This window comes from Lycorma delicatula, chromosome 7 (assembly GCF_047948215.1).
Source record: "Lycorma delicatula isolate Av1 chromosome 7, ASM4794821v1, whole genome shotgun sequence".
Classification (NCBI taxonomy): Eukaryota; Metazoa; Arthropoda; class Insecta; order Hemiptera; family Fulgoridae; genus Lycorma; species Lycorma delicatula.
Genome location: NC_134461.1, coordinates 2,831,869 through 2,856,716, shown reverse-complemented (window position 1 = coordinate 2,856,716; position 24,848 = coordinate 2,831,869). Strand labels below are relative to the sequence as shown.

At 34.7% G+C, this 24,848-nt stretch overlaps 1 protein-coding gene across 3 annotated transcripts in view; it reads right to left on the bottom strand.

Annotated features, from left to right (window-relative positions):
* LOC142327592 (integrin alpha-PS2-like) overlaps positions 1-24,848 on the bottom strand; it is a 134,468-nt gene that overhangs the window by 41,948 nt on the left and 67,672 nt on the right. For all 3 annotated transcript variants that reach the window (XM_075370770.1, XM_075370771.1, XM_075370768.1), the window contains 2 exons: positions 16,785-16,957; positions 5,131-5,279 (listed from right to left, as the gene is read on the bottom strand). In XM_075370770.1, the coding sequence (XP_075226885.1) occupies positions 5,131-5,279; positions 16,785-16,957 (322 nt within the window). The remainder of the gene's footprint in view (positions 1-5,130; positions 5,280-16,784; positions 16,958-24,848) is intronic.

The window sequence follows — 24,848 nt, the reverse complement described above, 5'->3', positions numbered from 1 at the left end:
TGCAATAACCAGATCTCAATACTAATAGGATGGCAAAACAATTCTCTTCTTTTAATGCAAATATTTTTAAGCTGAATTTAAATATTTATGTTTGTGTTCAATCATCAGTTAACATTTTCTAAATCTATTTTTTACATTTTATCTAAAAATTATTCAAAATTATTGAGTAGAATGATTTTGAGTGATGAAAATGGGTATTTCAATATGATACTGACAAAATGATAGAGTTGAGATTGGTGTTTATATCAGCTCATAAAAAATGCATGCTTGAAAAAATTATGAATAATAATTATGAATAAAAATTATGCTGACATATTTTTTCTTGTCAAAGTAATGAATATTTATTCTTTGCTTTGAACAAATATTTATTTCTCATTAGAATATGTTTCTTAGGGAACTATGGTGACAAAAACATTCTATAAACAGGTCTTTTAGAGGCTGTGGAATCAACTAATCGGGTGGGATGAAAAGTTTTTAAATCCAAAGCTGGTTGATTTTACATGACAATGCACCTACCCACTCTGCTGTAAATATTATTCATTTTTGTCACAGAAAGGGATTAAAGTTATTTAACACCTCTAGCCTGTATTCTCGAGATCTGGTCCTCATGCATTTACTTTTGTTCCATAAAATCAAAAGAGCCATGAAAGGGTCACAAGCAGAACTATAGAGGACATAGGAGTGGGCCAGTCTAACTCACTGGTTGAAAGTAGCAATTCAAATACTAAAACTCAAGTTTTAGAAAACTAATAAGTGTATCTAAAACTGTATTTTAGTTATAGAAAGTACGTGGTAATCAGATGAAATTACTTTTAAATATATACCTTATTTTGCCACTAAGTGTTATCCTTCTTTTTGTGTGTGTGTATTAGGTGTCATAATAAAAAAGATTTTAGATGACCTGATAAGAGATTAAGGCAAGTGCCTCTTAAACCATCATACCCACTGCAAAGAAAAACTCACAGGCTACACTCACTAAAAGAAAAAGAAGAATAAGGAGTGTAATGGTTTCCTATTTTTTTTTCACAAAGCTTAACATATAATTAACTCCTATATGAAAGAGCTAGGGAAACCTTAACTCTGTTCACCATAGCGACTAGGCTGGATCATATAGTTTAAAAATAAAGAAAAACTACCAATAGAATTGTTTGATGACAGGTATATAGAGCTCTGACAATTAAATAAAATACAAATTAAACATAATATTAAATACGTTTAAATAAGATACACAAATTTCTAGACAACATCAAATTAACAAAGACTCCTGTGCTCAGGTTTAAAGGGATATGCAGTCTAGCATAACACAATCCTTATTTTGCCAAGGCTTACTACAGACAATTTAATCCGCTGGCATAATGGTAAACAGCAACTGTTTCCTCTATAACTGCAAGATCATTTTTTAATCCATGTCACTTTGAGTTTGACATATATTGTTCACTCTTCAAGTAGATGCTTAACAGTGAGCAGATTGTCAAATACACTACATATTGATCTCTCTTTACTAGCAAGCATATATGAATTAGTTATTCATGTAGAATGTCTGTATTCTTTCGTTACAATTTGTTGCCATCCTGGTGGCTTTATCTGCACTTTAATTTCTTGAGATACCAGCATGTCCTGGAGTCCATATAAGTACACACTGCTGACTCATTCGGTATAAATGTTCTATAAAGTGAAGAGCTTGCTGTTTAAAAATAAGCTCTACCATATAAGCAATGGCTAAATCGTTCAATTTCAGTTTCTAGGAATGAGTTTTGCTATTAAAGTTTATAGCGCATCCAAAATTCAGTTTTAGAATCATCATCAATATAAATTCTCATATGAAGAGCTTAGATTCAAAACAAATTATATCCATTTTATTATATTTTTCAGGCGGAGCAGAAAAATTATTCTACAAAATGGGTCAAAGATAAAATTTTTAAAAAATTACTGTTAAAGTATATTATTCTAATGAGTTTATGTTAAAATGGATATAATTTATTTCAAATAGATTGGCGACCAGTTGATAAAAAAATGAAACTTAAACAGGATACAGTACAAGTTTTACTTATTTGAAAGTTTAAAGAAACGCTGCAAAAAAAATGAAAAAATGCAATCATAGTCCTTCAATAGTTCTATGCTTCAATAGTTAGAAGATTACAACAAAATTAAAACACATAAATCTCATTCAAAAATATAAGAAAAAACACCAGCGAATACACTACAGTAACTAATTAAATAAAACTTTACACGCAAGAAATAGTTTCTTCAATATCAGCACGGTTGCATTCATCATGAGATTGTGGAGCAGAACTAGTCGAATCGGCTAATGACAACATAATATTTCTGTAAAACTGAAGAAGGATCACTATCAGTATCTAAGCCCAATTTAATGAGAAAATTTTTAACATCACAAATTTTCAGTTCTGGTATAGGCCTTGTTATTTGACTAACAGGGGTACACCACTGGTATGTTGACACCGTGGTTTTAAAAGCGATACAACTTTTTAAATAAGTAAGTAAACAGTATAAGTTATGTGTTTACACAAAGAAAGTCTGTTTTTAAAAAAACGATTTTCTTTTTATTTAACTTTATTTTCATTATATAATTAATTCATATAAGTTAATATACATTTAACCGATTTAATAATTAATTTATGATTATTGTAATATTTGCGTACATGCTATATTACTTTGTATAAAACGTACATGTTTTATAATACATAATGAAAGTAGTACTTTACTGCTTGACAGTCTGTGTAGAACTAATTAATACTACATTATTTTTAACAAAAGGTGCAGCTGCATTGCATCCATTACACGGTGAATTTCCTAGTATTCAGCTATAGCAACACACGTGGCTTACAGAATCTAATGCGTCAGGATTTTACTGTAACATAACTTATATGTACGTCTAATAAAATATAAATATTGAGAGTGGTCCAAGAGGAAAGGGAAATAAATTGGAAACTGAATCCACAGTTTGAAATAAGGAAAGAAGTTCTTTCCTTATTTGATTTATAATATATTTATTTACTTAACATACATATAACATATGTCCGAAAACACTTTGTTATCGAGTTTACTGCCGGCGAAAAATTTCATCCGGATTCAGTTTCGCCCGGTGAAATGCGGTCATACTGAAATTTTTAAGGCGTTATAAATGAGATAAACTTGATGGTTTCTTATGTTTCTTGACCTGAAAAATCCAGTAAAACAGGTCCCAGAATTGTATCTCTCTTAGCTTTCATGATATCCATAGTAAAACAAAAATATTCGTTGATGAAAAACACGTTTTTTTAGGTTTGAAGTGTAACAACTTTGCTAAATGACTAGAAAAAGCACAGATTTTATTATAAAAACTCTAGAGAATATAACTCTGAGAAAACTGATGTAATAATTCTATGAAAAACCAAAAAAAGTTAACTTTTATTATTAAAAACAAAACTTAACATATAAATGTTATGAATTTAAAAATTAAAAACAGCAGTTTTTTCTACAATAAATTTATACCTATAAAAAATTAGGGTGTTAACATTAACTGTATACTTCAAAAGTAATTTGAATACCACTCATTGTAATAAAATTGCGTTGCGTGTTAATAATATACGTAATTTTGATTTGTTTATTTATTTTTGAGAATGAAGTTAGGTAGTAGTGTTTTTGTGTTTGTTCATTCACTGTATCTACATTTTTCCAATTGAATCTGAATTTAAAAAAATGAAATTTTGTTTTTTTAAAAAAAAAGCGTTTCTTCACTCGTGCATAATATGCTGATATCATTTTTGTGTACTGCTTTTCTGATTGAAGTGCTCCAGCTGTGGTGAAAGAATACCGACATAGGTATCCTGGACGAGTAGTTGCAAACGATAAAGCATTTTTTGGAATCTTTAATAATCTTCATGAAAATGGTACACTTCCTAGCGTTCTGTTTCATCTGAACGATTACCGGAATGTGTTGATGAAAGGGAAAATATTCTTCACGTGGTTCAGCTTAGTCCTACAATGAGCACGAGAACAATTTATACACGACTCAACATTCCACAAAATACAGTATGGAAGACATTACATGTCCATGAAGTATGTCCTTATCATGTTCAGATAGTTCAACACCTTCAGCTTGGTAACCGTGTTAGACGACTGCAGTTTTGTCAATGGGTTAACAATAATTACTATTTAATTAATAATTCCGTTCATATTAGTTTCGGAAGACGCTATTTTTACACGCGATGGCATAAACAAAACACGGGATTCACATCGGAGTCTGAAAAACCCACTTGGTGTAGTTGAATCAAATTTCCAGCAACGATTACCCGTGAATGTTTGGTGTGGCATGATCGATAACCAGTTAATAGGCTTTTTCATACTAGAACAATGTGTCAGAGAGAGAAATTATCTGGAAATTTTAAACTATGAATTTCTTAAAATGCTTAAAAATTTCTCATCGGAGAAACCAATTGAAATGTACTATCAATTTCATACAGCACAAACATATTTCACAAATAAAGTAAGACAATTGTTAGATGAAAAATTTACTGATATGTGGATTGGACCTAGAGGGCTGGTAAGTTTGCACCTAGATCATCAGACCTTACTCCCTTAGATTACTATTTATTTGGATGGATGAAATGCGAGGTGTACAAGCAAAAAGTAGACACAAGTGATGAACTGATCGCTCGCATTCTCAAAGTTGCTGAGAATGCGACCCTTGTTCATCATCAAGGAATACGAAGATATTGTAACAAATAAAGAAACTGTAATAAAATTTACGCATTTATTAGTCATTTAACAAAGTTATTTACTGCACTTCAAACCTAGAAACATTTTCTTTTTGTCAATAAATTTTTCTGTTTTACGTTGGCTATCGTAAAAACTACGGGAGATACGGTTCTGGGAACTGTTTTAATCAATTTTTCAGGTCAAAAAACATAAGGAACCATCAAGTTTACTCCTTATAAAACGCCTTAAAAATTTCAGTTGATCTCATTTCACCGGGGTGAACTGAAATCCAGATGAAAAATCTTCACTAGCTTGATAACAAAGCGTTTTCGGACATATGTTTATATGAACTCCTTTCCTTATTTCAAGCTCTAAAATCGGTTCCAAAATTATCTCCCTTTCCTCCTGAATTACTCTGTTTATTTAACTAACCTTAATATATGTAATCTCTGAGTGGCAGCTTTCAACATTCTTTTTAAGTTCCATCTTTACATTTAAATCACGTTCTTCTATATGAGAAAAAAAAAACATACGTGGACTGTTTGGTTTTCTTGAGTCCAAAATAAAATTAACATCAAAACCTGTAATACACAAGAAAAGTAATGAAATTCTCAATTTTCGCTTAGTAAATAAAAATAATCCTTTCTACTTTAAATTGACTTTAAACATTCTAATTTTCTATTCATAATTCATAATTATTTTCCTCCTACTGACAAATGAACTATATTTCACGTGTGTGAAATTGTGTACACACACACAAATAATAATAATACATTTGCCCTGAGGTAGATATTCCCCACGTCCAGAACACAACATCTACGTTCCACGTCCAGGGCGGCAACAGCTGTACTCAAGTACATTACATATAGCTGGCTAACGGGGTTCCGAGTGTTGTTTCTCGGATATGCTTTTTTCGGTCGATTTACATCTATAGGCCGAATTACAGGACTGGACTTTACGGCCACCTGCAGATACGACATTCTTAACGATTACGGAAATGGGTTAATACCGCCTTTAGAGCTGGCGATGTGGCGGCCACGGTCAAAGTTATTTGCAGGTGTAACGGAGACCTTTCGTCGTCCACATGCCCCCCGCGATGGCAAGCATGTAGTTAAGGTGCCCATGTTCGGAGCATGGGAGCCCTGAAAGCTTCGGTGTGTAGGGGCCTGGAGTCAGTGCAGAGACTGCGCATCCGCTCTCTGCCAGGACATATGCCGGTTCCACCGGAGTACCGGAACGGACCTCCAGGGTTGGTAGCCCTGGAGTAGGGGTGTACCCCGGCGGATAGCCTTACTACAGAAGGGATTATTTGTGCATGGAAACTGAACAATTAAACGTGGTAGAGGGTTCAACACCCTCGTTTAGAACCGGCTGTTTCGCCTGAAGCGAAACGCCGAAAGAGTACGGAGATTAAGAGGATTGAGATTGAGGCTAGGAAAAGCTTGCAGAAAGCTTTTTTCAAGAGCAGCATCCCAAAACCTAAGTATTTGGTTATTACGAAGGAAGAAGGTAATTTCTCGAAGGTGAGTCCTTTCCTCATCTCTCGAGAAATAAACAAATGTGCTGGAGGCCCTGTTAAAGAAATAAGAAAAACTTTCACGGGACTTCATGTAGAGACTGTTAATGATATACAGTCTCAGAAGATTCTAGGACTGAAGAAAATTGGAGAATTAGCTGTACGTGTTGATCCCCACGGCACGCTCAACACCTCAAGGGGTGTTGTGGTCTGTCGGGATCTTTTAAATTGTTCGGAGCAAGAGATTGTAGAGGAACTGGCAGCACAAGGAGTAATAGATTGCCGTCGATTGAACATGAGAAGGAGCGGTGAGGTCTTACCCTCAGCTTCTCGTGTCCTCACTTTCAACCGGCCTACTTTGCCAGAAAAGATAAGAGCGGGGATTCACCGTTTGGATGTGCGGGCATTTGTCCCACAGCCAATGAGGTGCTTCAAGTGCCAACGCTTTGGCCACACTGCTCTTAGATGCGAAAGACCGCAAATATGCGTGTGCGGTGAAGAGGTGCATGAGGGAGAGCCGTGTAAAGAGCCTCCTACATGTATTAATTGCAAAGGAGCGCATTCTTGTAGATCAAGGAATTGTCCTGTCTACAAAGATGAAGTAGCTGTGCAGGAAGTGAAAACCCTGCAAAAGGTCAGCTACTTCGATGCAAAGAAGATAGTTAACGCCCGTAAGCCTAGAGCAACAACAACTTACGCTCAAGCTGCGGCTGCCGCTCCTGTCACTGCTCCAGTTGCTGTCGATGAGGGTCAACTCATAAGTAAACTTGCTCCGACCTTGGCTAATATGATTGAAAGAATTATAGACAATAAAATGAAACCTTTCAATAGTAAAGAGCCAATAAAGCCAAAGATATTAGTACAGCCTCCTGAAGATAAAACACAGAAAGTTGCTCTTACTCTCAAGAAAACGGACGCCAAAGCAGAATGTCAAGTCCGTCTCAGTGAGATTCTTGATGAAAAGAAAAAGGTGACTCCTACAGAGACTGTTATGGAGGCTCCAAAGCCTCCGGCAACTGAGTTGGCCTCTAAACCCCAGAGGCCACAAAAAATCACACAGGGGGGGCGAGTGTCTCCCCTTCCACAGGCGGTGACCGGTGCTATCCCCGTGTCGGGGAGTGGCCAGGTTGCCGCCTCTCAATCGGCGCCTGAAACCGGCGCCGATCCATGTCCGTCGTCGTCGGCGGCTTCGGTGGTCTCCGACACGGAGACCGGAAGCCTTACAGGCGACGACCTTCTCCGCGAACATGCTGCTGTTCGCAACATGGAGAAGAAGCGAAAAAAAGGATGGCCGAAAGGAAAACCCAGACAATAATTTAATTAAAAATTAGTGAGTCGATAGTACAGTGGAACATCAATGGATGTTTTTCAAGCATCCATGAGCTCCAACGCTTGGTACATGATGTAGACCCCGATCTGTATATGTCTGCAAGAAACACATTTCCGCCGAAATGAAAATTTTAAATTAAAAGGATTCAATATATTTCGGCGAGATCAACCGCCAAATATAAGAGTTAGAGGTGGAGTAGCTATATTAACATCGACTAGAGCTACCACCGAAGCGGTTGTTCTAAACACAAACCTACAAGCGGTCGCCGTTAGAATGAAGCGTCCGCTCCAGGTCACTGTCTGCAGCATATACTTGCCGTATTTTGATTGGAATAAGGATGACATAGCAAGACTAATTTCCGAGCTTCCCCCACCTGTTTTACTGGTGGGGGACTTTAATGCTCATAATTCTCTTTGGGGATCAGATCGAGTAGATCCCCGTGGAAGAGAACTGGAAGGGTTCTTGATGAATTCAGAACTTATTATTTTAAACGACGGATCAGGAACCTTTTTCAATGCCAGAGATGGATCGACGTCCTGTATAGATCTTGCACTTATAAGCGGATCGATAGCACCGAGGTACAGCTTCCATGTCATAGACGATCTGCATGGAAGCGATCATTTCCCGGTGCAAATTGTAACTGATGTTACAAGAACAATATATCCCATCCCTAAAAGATGGTTATTTGAAAAGGCAGACTGGACGAGCTTCACAGCTAGAACGATACTCCCAGAAACAACTGGAGTTATCGGAGACGATGTCGACGCCATAACAAATGCAATAATTGAGTCGACATCGAGATATATTCCCAACATCTGGGAAACTTACGAAAAAACCCGTTCCATGGTGGAACGATGAAATAAGTGAAGCTATTAAAAGAAAGAAAAGGGCGTATAACGCCTTTAAGAAGCGTCCTAGCATAGAAAATATTGTTGCCTTTAAGAAATACAGGGCGTATGCAAAACGTCTTATGATAGACTCGAAAAAACGATCCTGGCAGCAATACGTGTCATCCATCGACAAAACTACTACTGCATCAGATGTTTGGAGCAAAGTGAAGGCGATTTGTGGGCGTAATGATTTTGCTCCCATAACTAGCCTTCAAGATGAAGATGAGATAAAAGACACTCCATATGAAATTACTGAGCTGTTATCCAATCACTTCGAAAAGGCCAGCAGAACGGCCAACTACGAGGAAGGTTTTCGAACCAAAAAAGAAGAACTCGAAGGTCTACTAAATTTTAGAACTGAGTATAATTACTCATATAATGTACCATTTAAAATGGAAGAATTCGCGAAAGCGTTGGAAAAAGCAGGCAACACAGCTGCTGGTCCGGATGAAATCCATTATAATATGATCAGGCAGCTGAATACCACTGCAAAACGCAGATTATTACTGCGAACTTTATAATAAAATATGGCGGGATGGAACATACCCGCGGCAGTGGAAAAAAGCTTATGTTGTTCCAGTACCAAAGCAAAATAAAAATTTAACAGACCCCAATAGCTATCGTCCTATTTCTTTGACGTGTGCTATGGGAAAAATACTGGAAAAAATGATTAATAATCGACTCGTCTGGGTTTTGGAAAAAGAAAACCTGATATCACCGTATCAAGCAGGTTTTCGGCAATACCATTCTACCACTGATCAAATGATCAGCTTAGAGGACGTTATATATAACAGCTTTATTAAAAGGAAACATTGTGTCGGAGTCTTCTTTGATCTTCAGAAGGCTTTCGATATGACCTGGCGTCATGGTATAATGCTCCAGATACATGAATGGGGCATTCGTGGCAATCTGCCTATACTGCTCAGCAACTACATGAATGACCGTACCTTCCAAGTACGTGTCAACAATGAATATTCATGTGAAAGAATCTTGGAAAATGGCATACCGCAGGGTTCGCCGTTGAAAATTGATACTTGCCATTCCAGTAGAAATCAGCAAAAGCGTCTATGTTGATGATCTGGCAATTGTGTATGCCAGCAACAAGACTGCTATGGTGAGGTACAAATTGCAACGAGCGATCAGTGCTCTAAATGAAGTTGCAAGGAATAACGGATTCCAATTCTCACCAGAGAAAACGTGCTGTGTACACTTTTGTAGGAAGAGAATTCCTCATCAAAGTCCTGCATTGACAATTGACGATAATCTAATACAATATAAAGATAGCGTAAGATATTTAGGACTAGTATTGGATAAATCCCTTACATGGGGATTACATATACAGGACTTGAGTGATAGATGCAAAAGAGCCCTAAACATTATAAAATGTTTATCGAATTTAAATTGGGGCTCAGACAAAGAGACATTATTGAGATTGTATAAAGCATTGGTTCAATCTAAACTAGACTACGGATGTATCGTATATTCATCCGCTAGAAAGTCGCACTTAAGAAAGTTAGACGTAGTTCATATTGCGGAATAAGATATGCAACAGGCGCTTTCCGCACAAGTCCGGCGGCTAGTCTGATGTCTGAAGCCGGAATAATGCCACTACATTATAGAAGAGAGATCCTTTTGTTAAGATATGCAGCAAATGTATGGGCTTTCCCTGCTCATATAAATAATAAATTGTTTACGAATCATGCTATGGCTGCAGTATATGAACATTGTGCTACCTATTCCAGACCTACCGGAATTAGGTACCACGAATTAAGAAGAAAATATGAAATTGCTATACCAGAGACACTAGCAATTTCTACTAGAGAAATACCGCCATGGCTCTTGCCAGCGGTAAATACAAATTTGGATCTCTCTCAAGGAGAAATAAAAAAGAAACCAGCAGTGATCATCCAGCAGGAATTTTTAGCAACCGTCAGTAGTTACGAAGAACATATTAGAATTTATACTGACGGTTCTAAAACCGAACATGGTGTTGGATGCTCGATATATGTAAATGAAGAAGCCCACTTTTGGAGACTGCCAGATGTGGCCAGTGTCTACACGGCAGAACTCACTGCAATTCAGCAAGCTCTTCGCTACACTGAACACTATTGCGAAGAGAGAGTGCTAATATGTTCCGATTCATTAAGTGCACTCGTCGCAATTCGGAACAAAAACATTAAGGATGTCTTAATTGCAAACATCCTGTCCATTTTATACGTACTAAAAGAACGAGGACAGCGATGCATATTTGTATGGACTCCAGGGCATGCTGGTATTACAGGTAATGAAATCGCAGACGAAGCTGCCAGAAAGGCAACAGTCTGCGATGATTTGGATACATTTCCTGTAAGAGTGGCAGATGTTAAAAACCGTCTAACAAACATAGTAAAAAACAAGTGGAACGCTGAATGGAGGAGTTTAAATACAAAATTAAACTCAGTTAAAACTTCTCCTTATAAATGGAAAAGCGACTTTAAGTTGACTCGCCGAGAACAAGTAGCGGTGACCAGACTTAGAATCGGTCACACGCGATTAACAAATTGATATATGTTAACCGGCGAAGTGAGACCAATGTGCGGTGTTTGTAATAAAACACTGACAATCAAGTATCTAATAGAAGAGTGTACCATATATGAGGACCTCAGAAAGAGGTTCCGTCTTACAAATAATATTAGTGCTGATCTGGATAATGGAAATGAAGAAAATATAGTTGCATTTTTACACGCCAGTGGACTTCTTAAAAGTCTATAAAATGGAAGTTTAAAGCTGTGGTAAAAGATACTCTAAGCGGTAGTATTATATATACATATAAGGGAGTCTCGAAGCGTGGCACGTATAGTGACGGGAGGTAGCCCTCTTGCCTAGGCCATTTTGGCTTACCTGCATTCAAGAGCAGTGAGTCGGGGTGTGTCCGATGATGGCATGGGGGACCCTCAAGGGTGGATTGAGGGCGCGAGGCTATGGGTGTACGCCGTGCATGCCTATGGCCTGATATAAGAAGGATTCAACTGCCACGGCACCCTGGCACGACTGATATACTGCTCAACGGCGGTTCTGGTCGCCCCGAGGGTGCTTAAACAAACTATAAATGAGACTTCGTAGAAGAAAGAAAGAAAGATATGGCATTGATAAGTTTAATTTTAATTTTAATTTCATGGTCTTTTGAGAACCTATCTCAAATTTTAATATTGGGGCCCTTTACACCCCGTAAGTGTTTGTGATTGTCCTTGTCTTTTATGTTTTAATGTTTATTGTGAAGTTTGTGTTTTTAAATAAAATGTAAGGGCCCTTTACACCCTTACATATGACGATCCTGATGGAGATAATAATTTCTTTTAAAGACTGTGACGAGGGCTAATGACCTTAGCAGTCGATGCCCGTAAAAATTCAGTTAAAAAAAAAAATAATAATAAAAAAAAAATAATAATACATACAATTATTCAAAGAAATTTTTCAAACTTTTTTTTCTAATTCACCTTTTTCAAAATCTTTAACAGCAAAAACTCATAACTTTTTATGGATTCAAATCCATAAGTGCTACGCAAATTCATGACACTTTTAATGGGTATATTTCCTGTAAAAGATGGCTAAGAGTGCTTATTAAGCCACATTATTATGTAATTTAAATCCCCTGTGGAACTGTGTTAATAGAATCTATATTCTTAAATAACTCAATCCATCTATCAACATCTAAAGCATTTATCATTAGCAGTTTGCAAAATAATTCCATTGCTTTTCTTAACACCTTAAACAAGCACCATGAAGTAATTTGTGCCATTAATGTTTTTAATTAATAAAACTTTAATTATTAAAACTTTTATCACAACTCTGACCTCTTGCACTTATATACACAAATATTTACATGTACCTGCTAACTGAAAGCTTAGCAATTGTGACAATTCTTAGAAGAATTGTCACTATTCACTAGACCAAGACAAAATAAGTATCAGAGCGTGTAATCGTAAAATTATTTATAATATTTATATTTTTAATTTACTCTGTTTTGTAAAAAAATTACAAAAAAAAAAGAGAATGATTTTTGTATCAGATAAGTAATATTTCAATCTCTTCATGCTCGACTAACAAGATTTCAACAAGCAAGTAATACAAAGAATTTAGGCCTTTAAACTATAAAAATGAATAGTCATAATCCAAATCGAGGAGTAACTGGTACGCACCTGTAACAAATTTACACATTAACTAAAATATCTGGTTGTAGATGTAATTTTTGAACTACTTAAAGAAATTATATTTTACATAATAAATGTAGATGGAAATAGATTATATATTTTTTATGTAATAAAAAAGGGGGAAAACCAAAATCTAAAATAATCTATCAAAAGATGACAAAAAATTTTATTACATTTTTTCCAGTTTGCACAAATGGCAAAGAAAAAGTATACCAGCAAACTGTAGGAAGATAAGCGAACAAAGATTTTAAATTGTAAGCAAACATTATTAATAGTGGAAAGCTAACAGACTGGATAATGTAATTTATAAAATTAAGTAAGATATGATGACCTTATTGATAGGCTCTGAAAATCTATTATTCCACAACTGGACCCACAGTCTTAAGAAAAGTCGATGGATTAGTTGTTATAATTGACAGGTGATAAAACCATGTAGCACTTTAGCTATGGCAGATTCAATATATGAAAGAAAGAGGTTAGAAAAGATGATCAATATTAACTTGGGAAATATTCTGAGAACAATTTTTTAATATTTATAAATATGAAAAATTTAATTAAATATATCAAAATATTTATACAGAGAAGATAAAACATTAAATTTTATTTGTTTCGATTCAATTCATTTACATTTACAGAAACATTTTTATATTTGTTTTATTATTCTTCTTAGGAATTAAACAAATGTTTTAACTCAAAAGAAAAATTCTATAATTTAGACTTGTATTAAATATATCAGCCAAAACAGATGATAACTCATTAGAAATTTTCGATTATATAAATCATGGTTACTGTCATCTCCAGCCACTGCTTTATCATTAAGATTTTTAATCGCCAGTTTTATTTCTTCTGCTGCAGCATGATTCAATAATGCACAGTGTTGATTCAAACCACAGCTGCTACTTGACAGACTGGAAATATACTGAAAATTTATAACAGATTTCAACAGGATTTCCAATATGTTCATTACAGTCGATGCTGTTATGGTGTCTACGGATGCGCCATTGTTCCTTTATGTTTTACCAAGATTTAAATAGCTGAACTGTAATATCATTCTCAACTTATACAGCATAATACTTTTTATCTCTGATCAATAAATGCTCGACCCTTTTACATAATCAAGTAAAGATATCATAATAAATCTCCTAATTGTACCTCTTATATTTAAACTGAATCCTTTTCTTTCTTTGAAGAGCCTTAATTAAACCGTTTGAAAACCAAGGGAAATTTTTAAATGTAATATTTAATTCTCCATTTTCATTTGAAGACCGTGTATATTTTGGTACTAAACATTTATTATTATTCATTAGATGCCATCCTGACCTCCAATGGGTAAATACTATTCTATGTAATTTGACCTTCTGGGCAATCCATAAAACAGAGATATAAGAACAGCACTGTGCTAAACATCAGCCGAATTTACTACATGAAAATCAATATCATTTATCAGAACATAAATTGAGTCGTGGGACTGATACTTTGTCTTCAACTGCTTCACATCAACAGGAGAAACTTGAAGCGCTTCAACAATTCTTTTAATCACATTAGTTCTTACTGTGTTAGAAAACTTAAACGTAAAAAGAGCTTTTTTCGTTATAGCGACTAAAACTACTCTTGCCAGCAATAGCTTTCTTTTTAGTTTGAAATGAAATTGATGGATTTACAGAATTAACAGATTTTTTTTGTAAATATGTCACAAATTTATTTTTATTAATTTTGTCTTTATAACAACCTTTCTTCATGCAACTTCTGCTGCAAGATGATTAACCTCTTTTATATAAGAGGTTTCATCCACTGCATCAGACAACTAATTTAATCGGTGGTAGTACCTTCGAAACAATTATCTTAGAGAGCGAGTTCTCTGCCGATGGTGTTCTTTTTCTACATAAACTATTTTTCTTGTCTTGAAAGATCTTTTTCCTCCTCAGGAGCACTATTAGACAAGGAATCGAAGACCTCTGCCACACACCTCTCTGTACCTCTTTTAAGAGTAACATTTTCCTCCTTAACCACTAACAACTCTTTCTTCAAAGAAGATAAAAAAATATTCAAAAGTGTTTTTGGAAGATTGGCAAACTTTACACCAAGTACATCTTGAACAACTTGTATATAGAGAGACCGTCAACATCCTCATTGTTTTTCTAATCAGGTGCACCATTACTTTTATTGCCTGGTCTTATAGCACTAATAGGAGAATCATTATTGGTAACCCAGTAATGGTAAAGGTAACTAAGGGGTATCATTATTAATAATCAATCCTTCAATTCAAACATACAGAACATTTATAAGAATTACTCTCTTCATAAGTATCAACCTTGCAATTCAATACAATCTTACTGCCTTAAGGCACATCACATAAAATCTCTTCTGGCATGTTTTACATTTAAGAAATGTATGTCTGCCAAAAAATGGCTTACCTCAAATAGAACAGATATCTTTCATGGATTACATATTTTAAATTTTAGTTACTAAAAAGTATAAATAGATTGCCAACCATAAGAAAATAATATAATAAAAAAGATTGTCAGTGTAATTAGGAAGTCAATAAAAATATTAGAAAACATTTATGTATATAGCGAACAAACTCCCTGAAGTCAACTCAGTAAAATGAATGTCTTTAACTTGGAGCTCAGGCACTGGCCAAGTTTGAGGAGTGATCGCAACTTGGCCTGCCTTGAATCAAAAGTGTTTGGTCGCATGAATTCTTTTTACGAATTTCATATCTTTCCTTTTAGCCATCCACAACCACCACTGAAAATCAAATACCGGTAAGCTGGAATGATGTAGACTGAAAGTGTAAGAGAACAGTTTAAACCTTAGTATGACAGATAAAAATAATAAGAATCAATATGTATATACAACAGAAAATCAATCGGTAATTAATGCAATATAGAAAAAAGTTCATATAAGATATTAATTTGAAAAAAAAAGCCCAAAGGCCTATCCTCGATCAAATTATTGAAACAAGCCAAAATATTATTCTGTGGGTTACTTATTAATGAAAACCATTAATAACAACACCCATAGAATGTAGAAGATAAACATTAATTTTCTCCAATCACCTTGTTAAAGGAACCAATGAAGCTGGCTGCTGCGCCCAAAGAAAAAGTTGATTCTTTCTGGATCTAATTGAAAATGAGTACATTAGTAGCAAAGATAACATCTTGAAACAACCACTTATTCCTCAGGTAACTAAGGCCCCAGAAACTATAATGGGCTTTATAATCAGAAGACGCTTTACTAAAGTGTCTCTATGTCAATAATGAAGAAAGATGTCTCTGAAAAGCTTCAATTAAATTAGAAGTGCATTATTATTCTATTGGAGTGCAGTATTCAAGCACTGGCCTAACCATTATCTTATACAGGTGCGCAGGATTGTTCAAACATCTTGAAACAAGCAAGAGTCTTATGAAAGTAGTCTAAGGTCTCTTTTGCTTTGGATGCCAATAGAAAAATATTTTCAATAAACAATAGTTTGGAATCAAACATTACTCATCCCAATTATTTCATTATATTTTTATTATTAAAAATAATATTAACGACAATAATAATAAAGTACTAAGGGAAAATATTAGCTCTTATGTATATATAAAAGACGAGTTAGTTAAAACTGAGTTTTAACTAACTGGTTAGTTTACTGAAAATATGTGTAATTTAGTAACAAAATAAATACATAAACTATACGGTAGTTAAACAAAAGTCCAAAAGGTACAAGTATCAATTTTCCTTATAAATGTCTGTTCTACCAGGTACCAGATAAATACACGAAAGTATGTTTAAAGTGTTCATGCAAAAGAACTAATAAACTGGAGTGCCAAAATAAAAAAAATTATGTATGTACCAAATATATATGTCTGTTTAAATATGTACCAGTATATATATTTTTACATATAATATTTTATTAGATTGAAACCATTTATTCCTAAAAATGATGGGAAAAAAAATTATGCCAATGAAGCTATTTCGTTTTAATTTGGTACCTCATAGGTATTTTTTATGTGTATATATCACTGCATGGGTTGTTGCATAGCCAACAAACAGGCACACACACACACACACACACACACACACACACACACACACACACACACACAAACATACACATACACACACACAACTCTTTTATTATAGATTTTTATGAAAATACTTTAAATACTACCTACCTAGACTTTCATGAGTGATCCCAGTACCATTATACAACAGACAGGCCCTAAGTGTAATGCACAAAACATCAATTTTTGTCTTATTAAGAGTACAGTTTTTCTCTTCAAGAGTGATTCTCTTAGATTTGATTTCCAATTTAACAGATGCATACATCTTAATGACAGGTCTTGCTCTAAAAAAAATTGTTAATGAAAAAGAATTAATATTTCACTAGTTATCATAAAAACCTCATTAAAAAACTCTAAACAAGCATATTTTAATTTAGATTTTTATCATTTTAAAAGAAAAATGGTTTTAAAACTTTTATTTTTCACTTTTGTTAGTCTGACATTCGCCTATTTACATTATCGCTTCAAGAAAGTTAATCTTTTGATTTGAAAAGAAAAAAAGCCAGCAACAAAGTTGTAATACTTTCATGGCAGTGGTTATTTATTCTTATATAGGGGAGGACATGAAAAAGTTTAAAAGAATTAAAAAAATCGATCTTTTTTTTTCTGCTTCCCCAAAATCACTTTCCAAGAAACTTTCTTATTTGTGTGTATGTTTACTATATTAAATGAAGAAACTAAAAAAAAAGCAATCCATTAAAATCTGTGCAACCAATAAAAAGTTACTTAAGATTTTTTTTTTAAGGGTGAGGATGAATTATGTATGATGAAATTTTATCATAATTTTTTTTTTGTCTTCAGTCATTTGACTGGTTTGATGCAGCCCTCCAAGATTCCCTATCTAGTGCTAGTCGTATCATTTCAGTATACCCTCTACATCCTACATCCCTAACAATTTGTTTTACATATTCCAAACGTGGCCTGCCTACACAATTTTTTCCTTCTACCTGTCCTTCCAATATTAAAGTGACTATTCCAGTATGCCTTAATATGTAGCCTATAAGTTTAACTCTTGTTTTAACTGTATTTTTCCAAATGCTTCTTTCTTCATCTATTTGCCGCAATACCTCTTCATTTGTCACTTTATCCTCCCATCTGATTTTTAGCATTCTCCTATAGCACCGCATTTCAAAAGCTTCTAATCTTTTCTTCTCAGATACTCCGATCGTCCAAGTTTCACTTCCATATAAAGCGACGCTCCAAACATACACTTTCAAAAATCTTTTCCTGACATTTAAATTAATTTTTGATGTAAACAAATTATATTTCTTACTGAAGGCTCGTTTAACTTGTGCTATTCGGCATTTTATATCGCTCCTGCTTCGTCCATCTTTAGTAATTCTACTTCCCAAATAACAAAATTCTTCTACCTCCATAATCTTTTCTCCTCCTATTTTCACATTCAGTGGTTCATCTTCGTTATTTCTGCTACATTTCATTACTTTTGTTTTGTTCCTGTTTATTTTCATGCGGTATTTCTTGCGTAAGACTTCATCCATACCGTTCATTGTTTCTTCTATATCCTTTTTACTCTCGGCTAGAATTACTGTATCATCAGCAAATCGTAGCATCTTTATCTTTTCACCTTGTACTGTTACTCCGAATCTAAATTGTTCTTTAACATCATTAACCGCTAGTTCCATGTAAAGATTAAAAAGTAACGGAGATAGGGAACATCCTTGTCGGACTCCCTTTCTTATTACGGCTTCTTTCTTATGTTCTTCAATTATTAGTGTTGCTGTTTGATTCCGGTACATGTTAGCAATTGTTCTTCTATCTCTGTATTTGAACCCTAATTTTTTTAAAATACTGAACATTTTATTCCAGTCTACGTTATCGAATGCCTTTTCTAGGTCTATAAACGCCAAGTATGTCTGTTTGTTTTTCTTTAATCTTCCTTCTACTATTAATCTGAGGCCTAAACTTGCTTCCCTTGTCCCTATACTTTTCCTGAAACCAAATTGGTCTTCTCCTAACACTTCTTCCACTCTCCTCTCAATTCTTCTGTATAGAATTCTAGTTAAGATTTTTGATGCATGACTAGTTAAACTAATTGTAATCATAATATATTATTAACATTTTAAATAAACTAAAAATAGTTTTAAATATTCCAAAACTTGATGTTTTTAAACTTTGACTGGCTTGATTAATAACGTAATTCTTTTAGTTACATACCTGTAACGGAAAAGAATAATGATAAACCTCATTAAAAAAAGGTTTTTTTCAACTGACTTTCTCTAATAACCTCCGGTCCCTTGGATGCATTTCCAGAGTGTTCTGTGGTCCTTTGGTTTGCTCTTAGTGTTTTTGGCTGTCAGTAGAGTGTGCACCTTCTGATAGTTTCAAGATGTGCTGATTGCATACTGCAGCTGCTGTTTAACATCATATATAGACTCATTATCTGCTTCTCATTTGTGGTATATAAGGCACAGATTTGTGCGAACGTCTACCCGCTTCACTGCGACGAAGATGTGGCAACTTCTGGTTGTAAGTTCCTGTAACGAGTAAGGGAATACTCCCTGCTAGTTACTCGCCTTCTTTTCAGAACGAGGGTCGTAATCCATAGTTATTTTAGTAATCCATAGTTATAACTGATCCAGAAGCGGCTAAGAGGTATAAACAGTGACAGGAGAATATTTTAGGTCTCCAGATGCCCGTGCTAGCTGCGACCAGTTTTCACACTCGTGGGCTTGCCAATTTCAGTGGTAGAAAGAAGACAGCGAGAGTTAGTTAGTTAGTTAGTCAAGCTAGTCAGGTTAGGGAATCTCTGACCATTTACAGGAATCTCTGAATTTACAGTAGTGAAGATGTCTGGGTGGAAGAGGAAGCTGGAACCTGTGCCTTTGACTTCCTTATACTTTCTTAGGCGTGCTGCGCAATATCTGTAGGGGATATGTTTCTGTTCAGCAGGGGCGCTTCCTGCACAGGCAGGCAAATTGCCCCATATTTTCTAATATTCTTGCGGCCAGGCTTCGAGGTTTTGCTCAAAATTTGGACGAACTCCCATTAGACGACCTGCCAGAGAAGTTTTCTTCTGCGGTAGTTGAAGCCGCTATCAGTCAATTCTTAGAGGTACAGGTCGAGAAAAAGAAGCTGAACTTCTGGATGGTGGACTCGGGAAGTGACCGCAATGAAGCAGACTGCGGGCCGGCCCAGGAGAGCCGCACAGCGTGAGGGTGATCATGATCGGTGTGCAGTCTTTCTTGCGGACTATCGTCGGAAAAGGACATAGTATTTTCACAAAGTTAGGCCTTCTAAGTGTGATTCTTGGCGCTCTTTTGTAGAAAAGTAGAGAAATAAGGACCCAGGGGTGCCGTCTGTAGAGTTATTGGTCATAAGAAAAAAAGACATTCTTCTGTCGGTTCTCTTGACCCAGGATGGTGCTGTTTGTTATAGACAAAGATCGTGTCCTTACTCTTCTGATGAACGATCTGCTATCAGATGATACTGAGGTTGATAAAACCTCTTATCATTGACGTGTCCAAAGGGAAGTTGTAGGTTTTTGCTCTGAGAATTTGTCTTCTGAGATTACTGAGGCGGAAGTCTGCCAAGTAATTTGTAGCCTGGCTAGGAATAAAGCCCCCGGATATGATAGTTCCATGATAGATACTGAAAGTGAAAGTTCCATCAGACTTCAAAAAGAGTATTAGAGTCATTATACCAAAGAAAGCAGGAGCAGATAAATGTGAAGAATACAGAACAATTAGCTTAACTAGTCATGCATCAAAAATCTTAACTAGAATTCTTTACAGAAGAATTGAGGAGAGTGGAAAAAGTGTTAGGAGAAGACCAATTTGGTTTCAGGAAAAGTACAGGGACAAGGGAAGCAATTTTAGGCCTCAGATTAATAGTAGAAGGAAGATTAAAGAAAAACAAACCGACATACTTGGCATTTATAGACCTAGAAAAGGCATTCGATAACGTAGACTGGAATAAAATGTTCAGTATTTTAAAAAAATTAGGGTTCAAATACAGAGATAGAAGAACAATTGCTAACATGTACCGGAATCAAACAGCAACACTAATAATTGAAGAACATAAGAAAGAAGCCGTAATAAGAAAGGGAGTCCGACAAGGATGTTCCCTATCTCCGTTACTTTTTAATCTTTACATTGAACTAGCAGTTAATAATGTTAAAAAACAATTTACATTCAGAGTAACAGTTGAAGGTGAAAAGATAAAGATGCTACGATTTGCTGATGATATAGTAATTCTAGCCGAGAGTAAAAAGGATATAGAAGAAACAATGAACGGCATGGATGAAGTCTTACGCAAGAAATACTGCATGAAAATAAACAGGAACAAAACAAAAGTAATGAAATGTAGCAGAAATAACGAAGATGAACCACTGAATGTGAAAATAGGAGGAGAAAAGATTATGGAGGTAGAAGAATTTTGTTATTTGGGAAGTAGAATTACTAAAGATGGACGAAGCAGGAGCGATATAAAATGCCGAATAGCACAAGTTAAACGAGCCTTCAGTAAGAAATATAATTTGTTTACATCAAAAATTAATTTAAATGTCAGGAAAAGATTTTTGAAAGTGTATGTTTGGAGCGTCGCTTTATATGGAAGTGAAACTTGGACGATCGGAGTATCTGAGAAGAAAAGATTAGAAGCTTTTGAAATGCGGTGCTATAGGAGAATGTTAAAAATCAGATGGGAGGATAAAGTGACAAATGAAGAGGTATTGCGGCAAATAGATGAAGAAAGAAGCATTTGGAAAAATACAGTTAAAACAAGAGTTAAACTTATAGGCTACATATTAAGGCATACTGGAATAGTCACTTTAATATTGGAGGGACAAGTAGAAGGAAAAAATTGTGCAGGCAGGCAATGTTTGGAATATGTAAAACAAATTGTTAGGGATGTAGGATGTAGAGAATATACCAAAATGAAACGACTAGCACTAGATAGGGAATCTTGGAGGGCTGCATCAAACCAGTCAAATGACTGAAGACAAAAAAAACAAAGATCCCTTTGAGAGAAGTAGGAAGATAAAGAAAGAACTGAAAATAATGCCTGCAAACATTTTTAAGTATGTTAAATCCTTTATGAGAGATTTTTGTGAAGCACATCTGATTGAGATCCAAGATAGGGATATATGCATGCAAAAAGTCTTACTGAAGAATTTGGAAAGTATTTACAATCAGCCTGCTAATATATGTAGAAGGACTTTAATTAATGATAAGGACATTATGGAAATTGTTGGCATTTTGAAAATAATATTTCCATTGGATGCTACCAAAAATAAAATTTGTGTTGTATTGCGAGGCTGAGAATAATCTATGGCTTGCAGTGGAGGCATCCTGCCCTTTATATTAAAAGGTATAGCAGAGCTAATTCCACCTGCTTTAACTTGCCTTTTTAATAACAGTCCATCTTCTGGGAAATTTCCTTCTGTCTGAAAGAAAGTAACCTATTCCTAAGAAAGAGGATTTACATCTTTTTCAAAATTGCAGACCAGTCTCTGTTTTAAATATAGTGGCTAAAGTTTGTAGAGTGTACGTAGTTGTCTCTATGAAAATCTAAATAAATTGTAGCCAGGAAATTTTCAGTAAATCTGTTCACTGGCAGTATGGATATGTGGTCAGGAGATTTTCTACCTCAAATCTAAACGAAATGTTTTTTTTTGTGCTGGAGATGGAAAACCATAGACAGGTTGATATCATCTACTTATAATAAAACTATTTATAATAAAACATCAAGAAACCTTTTGATACCATTTCTCATGACACCTTATTACACAAATTAGAAATATATGGAGGGTGCTATGCTGAAATGGATCCATTTGTATGTAATTGTATAATAAAATATTTCTGGTTAAGATGAATGGTGAAATCTTCAGAGGGTATGTAACAAATTTTGCTCTTCCACAGAGGTGAAATTTAGGTCCACTTCCATTTAGAAAAATTTAAATATTTAAAGATAAATTTTTTATTCAAATATTGTCAACCTTGTATACTGTCTTCAATAGCTAGAGGTGTAAATAGCCTTAATTTAATTTATGAAAGTGGAGTAGATGTGTTCAATGAAAATTTTTATCCTCTTAAAAAAAGAGTTATAAAATTTTACTAATGATTAATTTGAATTGTATTGGAAATTATGCCTTTTCCACCTTTTGATCACCTTTTTGGTCCTGATTTTTACATTGTATTTTTACTTTGAATGTTACATATCGCAATTAAAATTAGATTTTAGATAAGACACAGAGTATCTATTATTTTAGATGTAATTTATCTAACTTGGTACTTTAAGTACCTACCATTAAAGATTGACTACATGCATTCATTTATATGTTGCTTTAATTTTTAAGCTAGATTTGTTAGAGTTGCTAAGACCTCTTGTTTTACATATGTCCTTATAGGTTGGTACAGCATATTAAGGTTTTTATATACTGTTCTGCTGCATTTCTTCTCTTCCATTAGATAGAACTTCCCTGCTTAGATTATTTATCTTCATGGAGGCTGGGATGACTCTAAGGGTTGCGAGGAAGACAACCAAAAAAATACTATTATATTCAGTTTTACACTAAAAGTTAATTTATGAATAAAAAAATTAATTATCTTATCAACGATTACCAGAAAACATAAATAAATAAAAAATCCAAAATAAAAATAGTATCTCATTGTAAAATGCTGTAGAATAGATATATTATGCAGCACTATAACAACCCTACTGACTAAATAATGTATTACTAAATTAGTAATAAAATAAACTGCAGACAAAGTTAGTGTAAATTTTCCATTTACTGTTTTTATTGAAAATACAACTTATTTACTGTTATGGCATGTTTATTGTTGATTTTTTTCTACATAAATTTATTCAGCATTAAATATAAGATTTGTAGATTAACGTTTTTTTATTTGTCTACAATTTTTATATTTTTTCATAAAAGTATTAAAAAAAATTACTTTTTTAGGTAAATTTTTTTTATATTTCTCTGGTGTTTCTCAAAAATTATTCAATGGGACCAATTTTTTTAACTATTAATGTCAAATTACATGAGAAATTTAGCCTTATAAATTGCATTAATGTAAGTGCTATACAATATTTTGTTTTTGAAACCAAAAGAGAGTGAACATTTTTGACTGGCTGCAACTTGAAATAAAGTGTGTATGAATTTATTTTCTTGGGAAGTTTTTTCAGTATTTTAATCGAGAGAAATGTGACTAAAGTTTAGCAGGAACTTTCTGGAATACTCAGTGATTTGAGTATATATATATATATATATATATAAAACTTTCAATTGAAAGTTTGATAAAACATTAAAAAACTCCACTTTAAGCAACTTCACAAAATTTAACCATTCACTTTATAAAAGTGAGAATGTAAATAAAACCTATTGTCAAAAACCAGATTACCTGTCGGATTTAATTTAAACTACTCTCTAAACACAGTAATTGGTTCAAAATACTCCTAACTTTCTTTCTACTGGTCAGATCGAGTATTTCAATAGATTTAAAACTTCTCGGGACTATCAAAGAACACCGGGATCATGGATACCGGTGTTCTTTGTTGATTGGATTTCAATTAACCACACATCTCAAGAATAGTCGACCTGAGACTGTATAAAACTACACTTCATTACATTCATATACATCAATCTCATTCATTCTCTGAAATAATACCTTACGGTGGTTCCAGAGGCTAAACAGAAAAGAATAGAAAGAAACCTTCTCCGAATAATGCAGACCATTTTGTAAAAACCTGCTTGTGAATCGGTCCAGTAGTTTTTTAGTCCATAGCGGACACACATACAAACATTGCTTTTTATATATATAGAAGAAGCTTTGGGCACACCTTTCTCCACTGTAGAGCACAGTTGGAGATGTGTGGTCATTACACTCTTGATGAGCACAGGGCAGTTAACTGCCCTAATAAGACCGCGCCTGCAAAGTGCGCTCCCTGTGCCTTGGTGAAAGGCTCTGATCCCGGACATCGGGTCGTGGGCAAACAACGCAGATCGCATGACAAAGCCCGGGCGAAGATCGTAAACAATACAATAATTCAGGCGTATGGCGACGCCTAAATTGGGGGAAGTTTCGAGGTCGTCTCCATATCGACCGCTTGCGCCTGGGACAGATAAACCTGCATTGTTCGCGGGCGGCCACCAATGAAGCCATGAGGATTCTCGAGGAGTACAACCTCGAGATCCTCTTGGTCCAGGAGCTG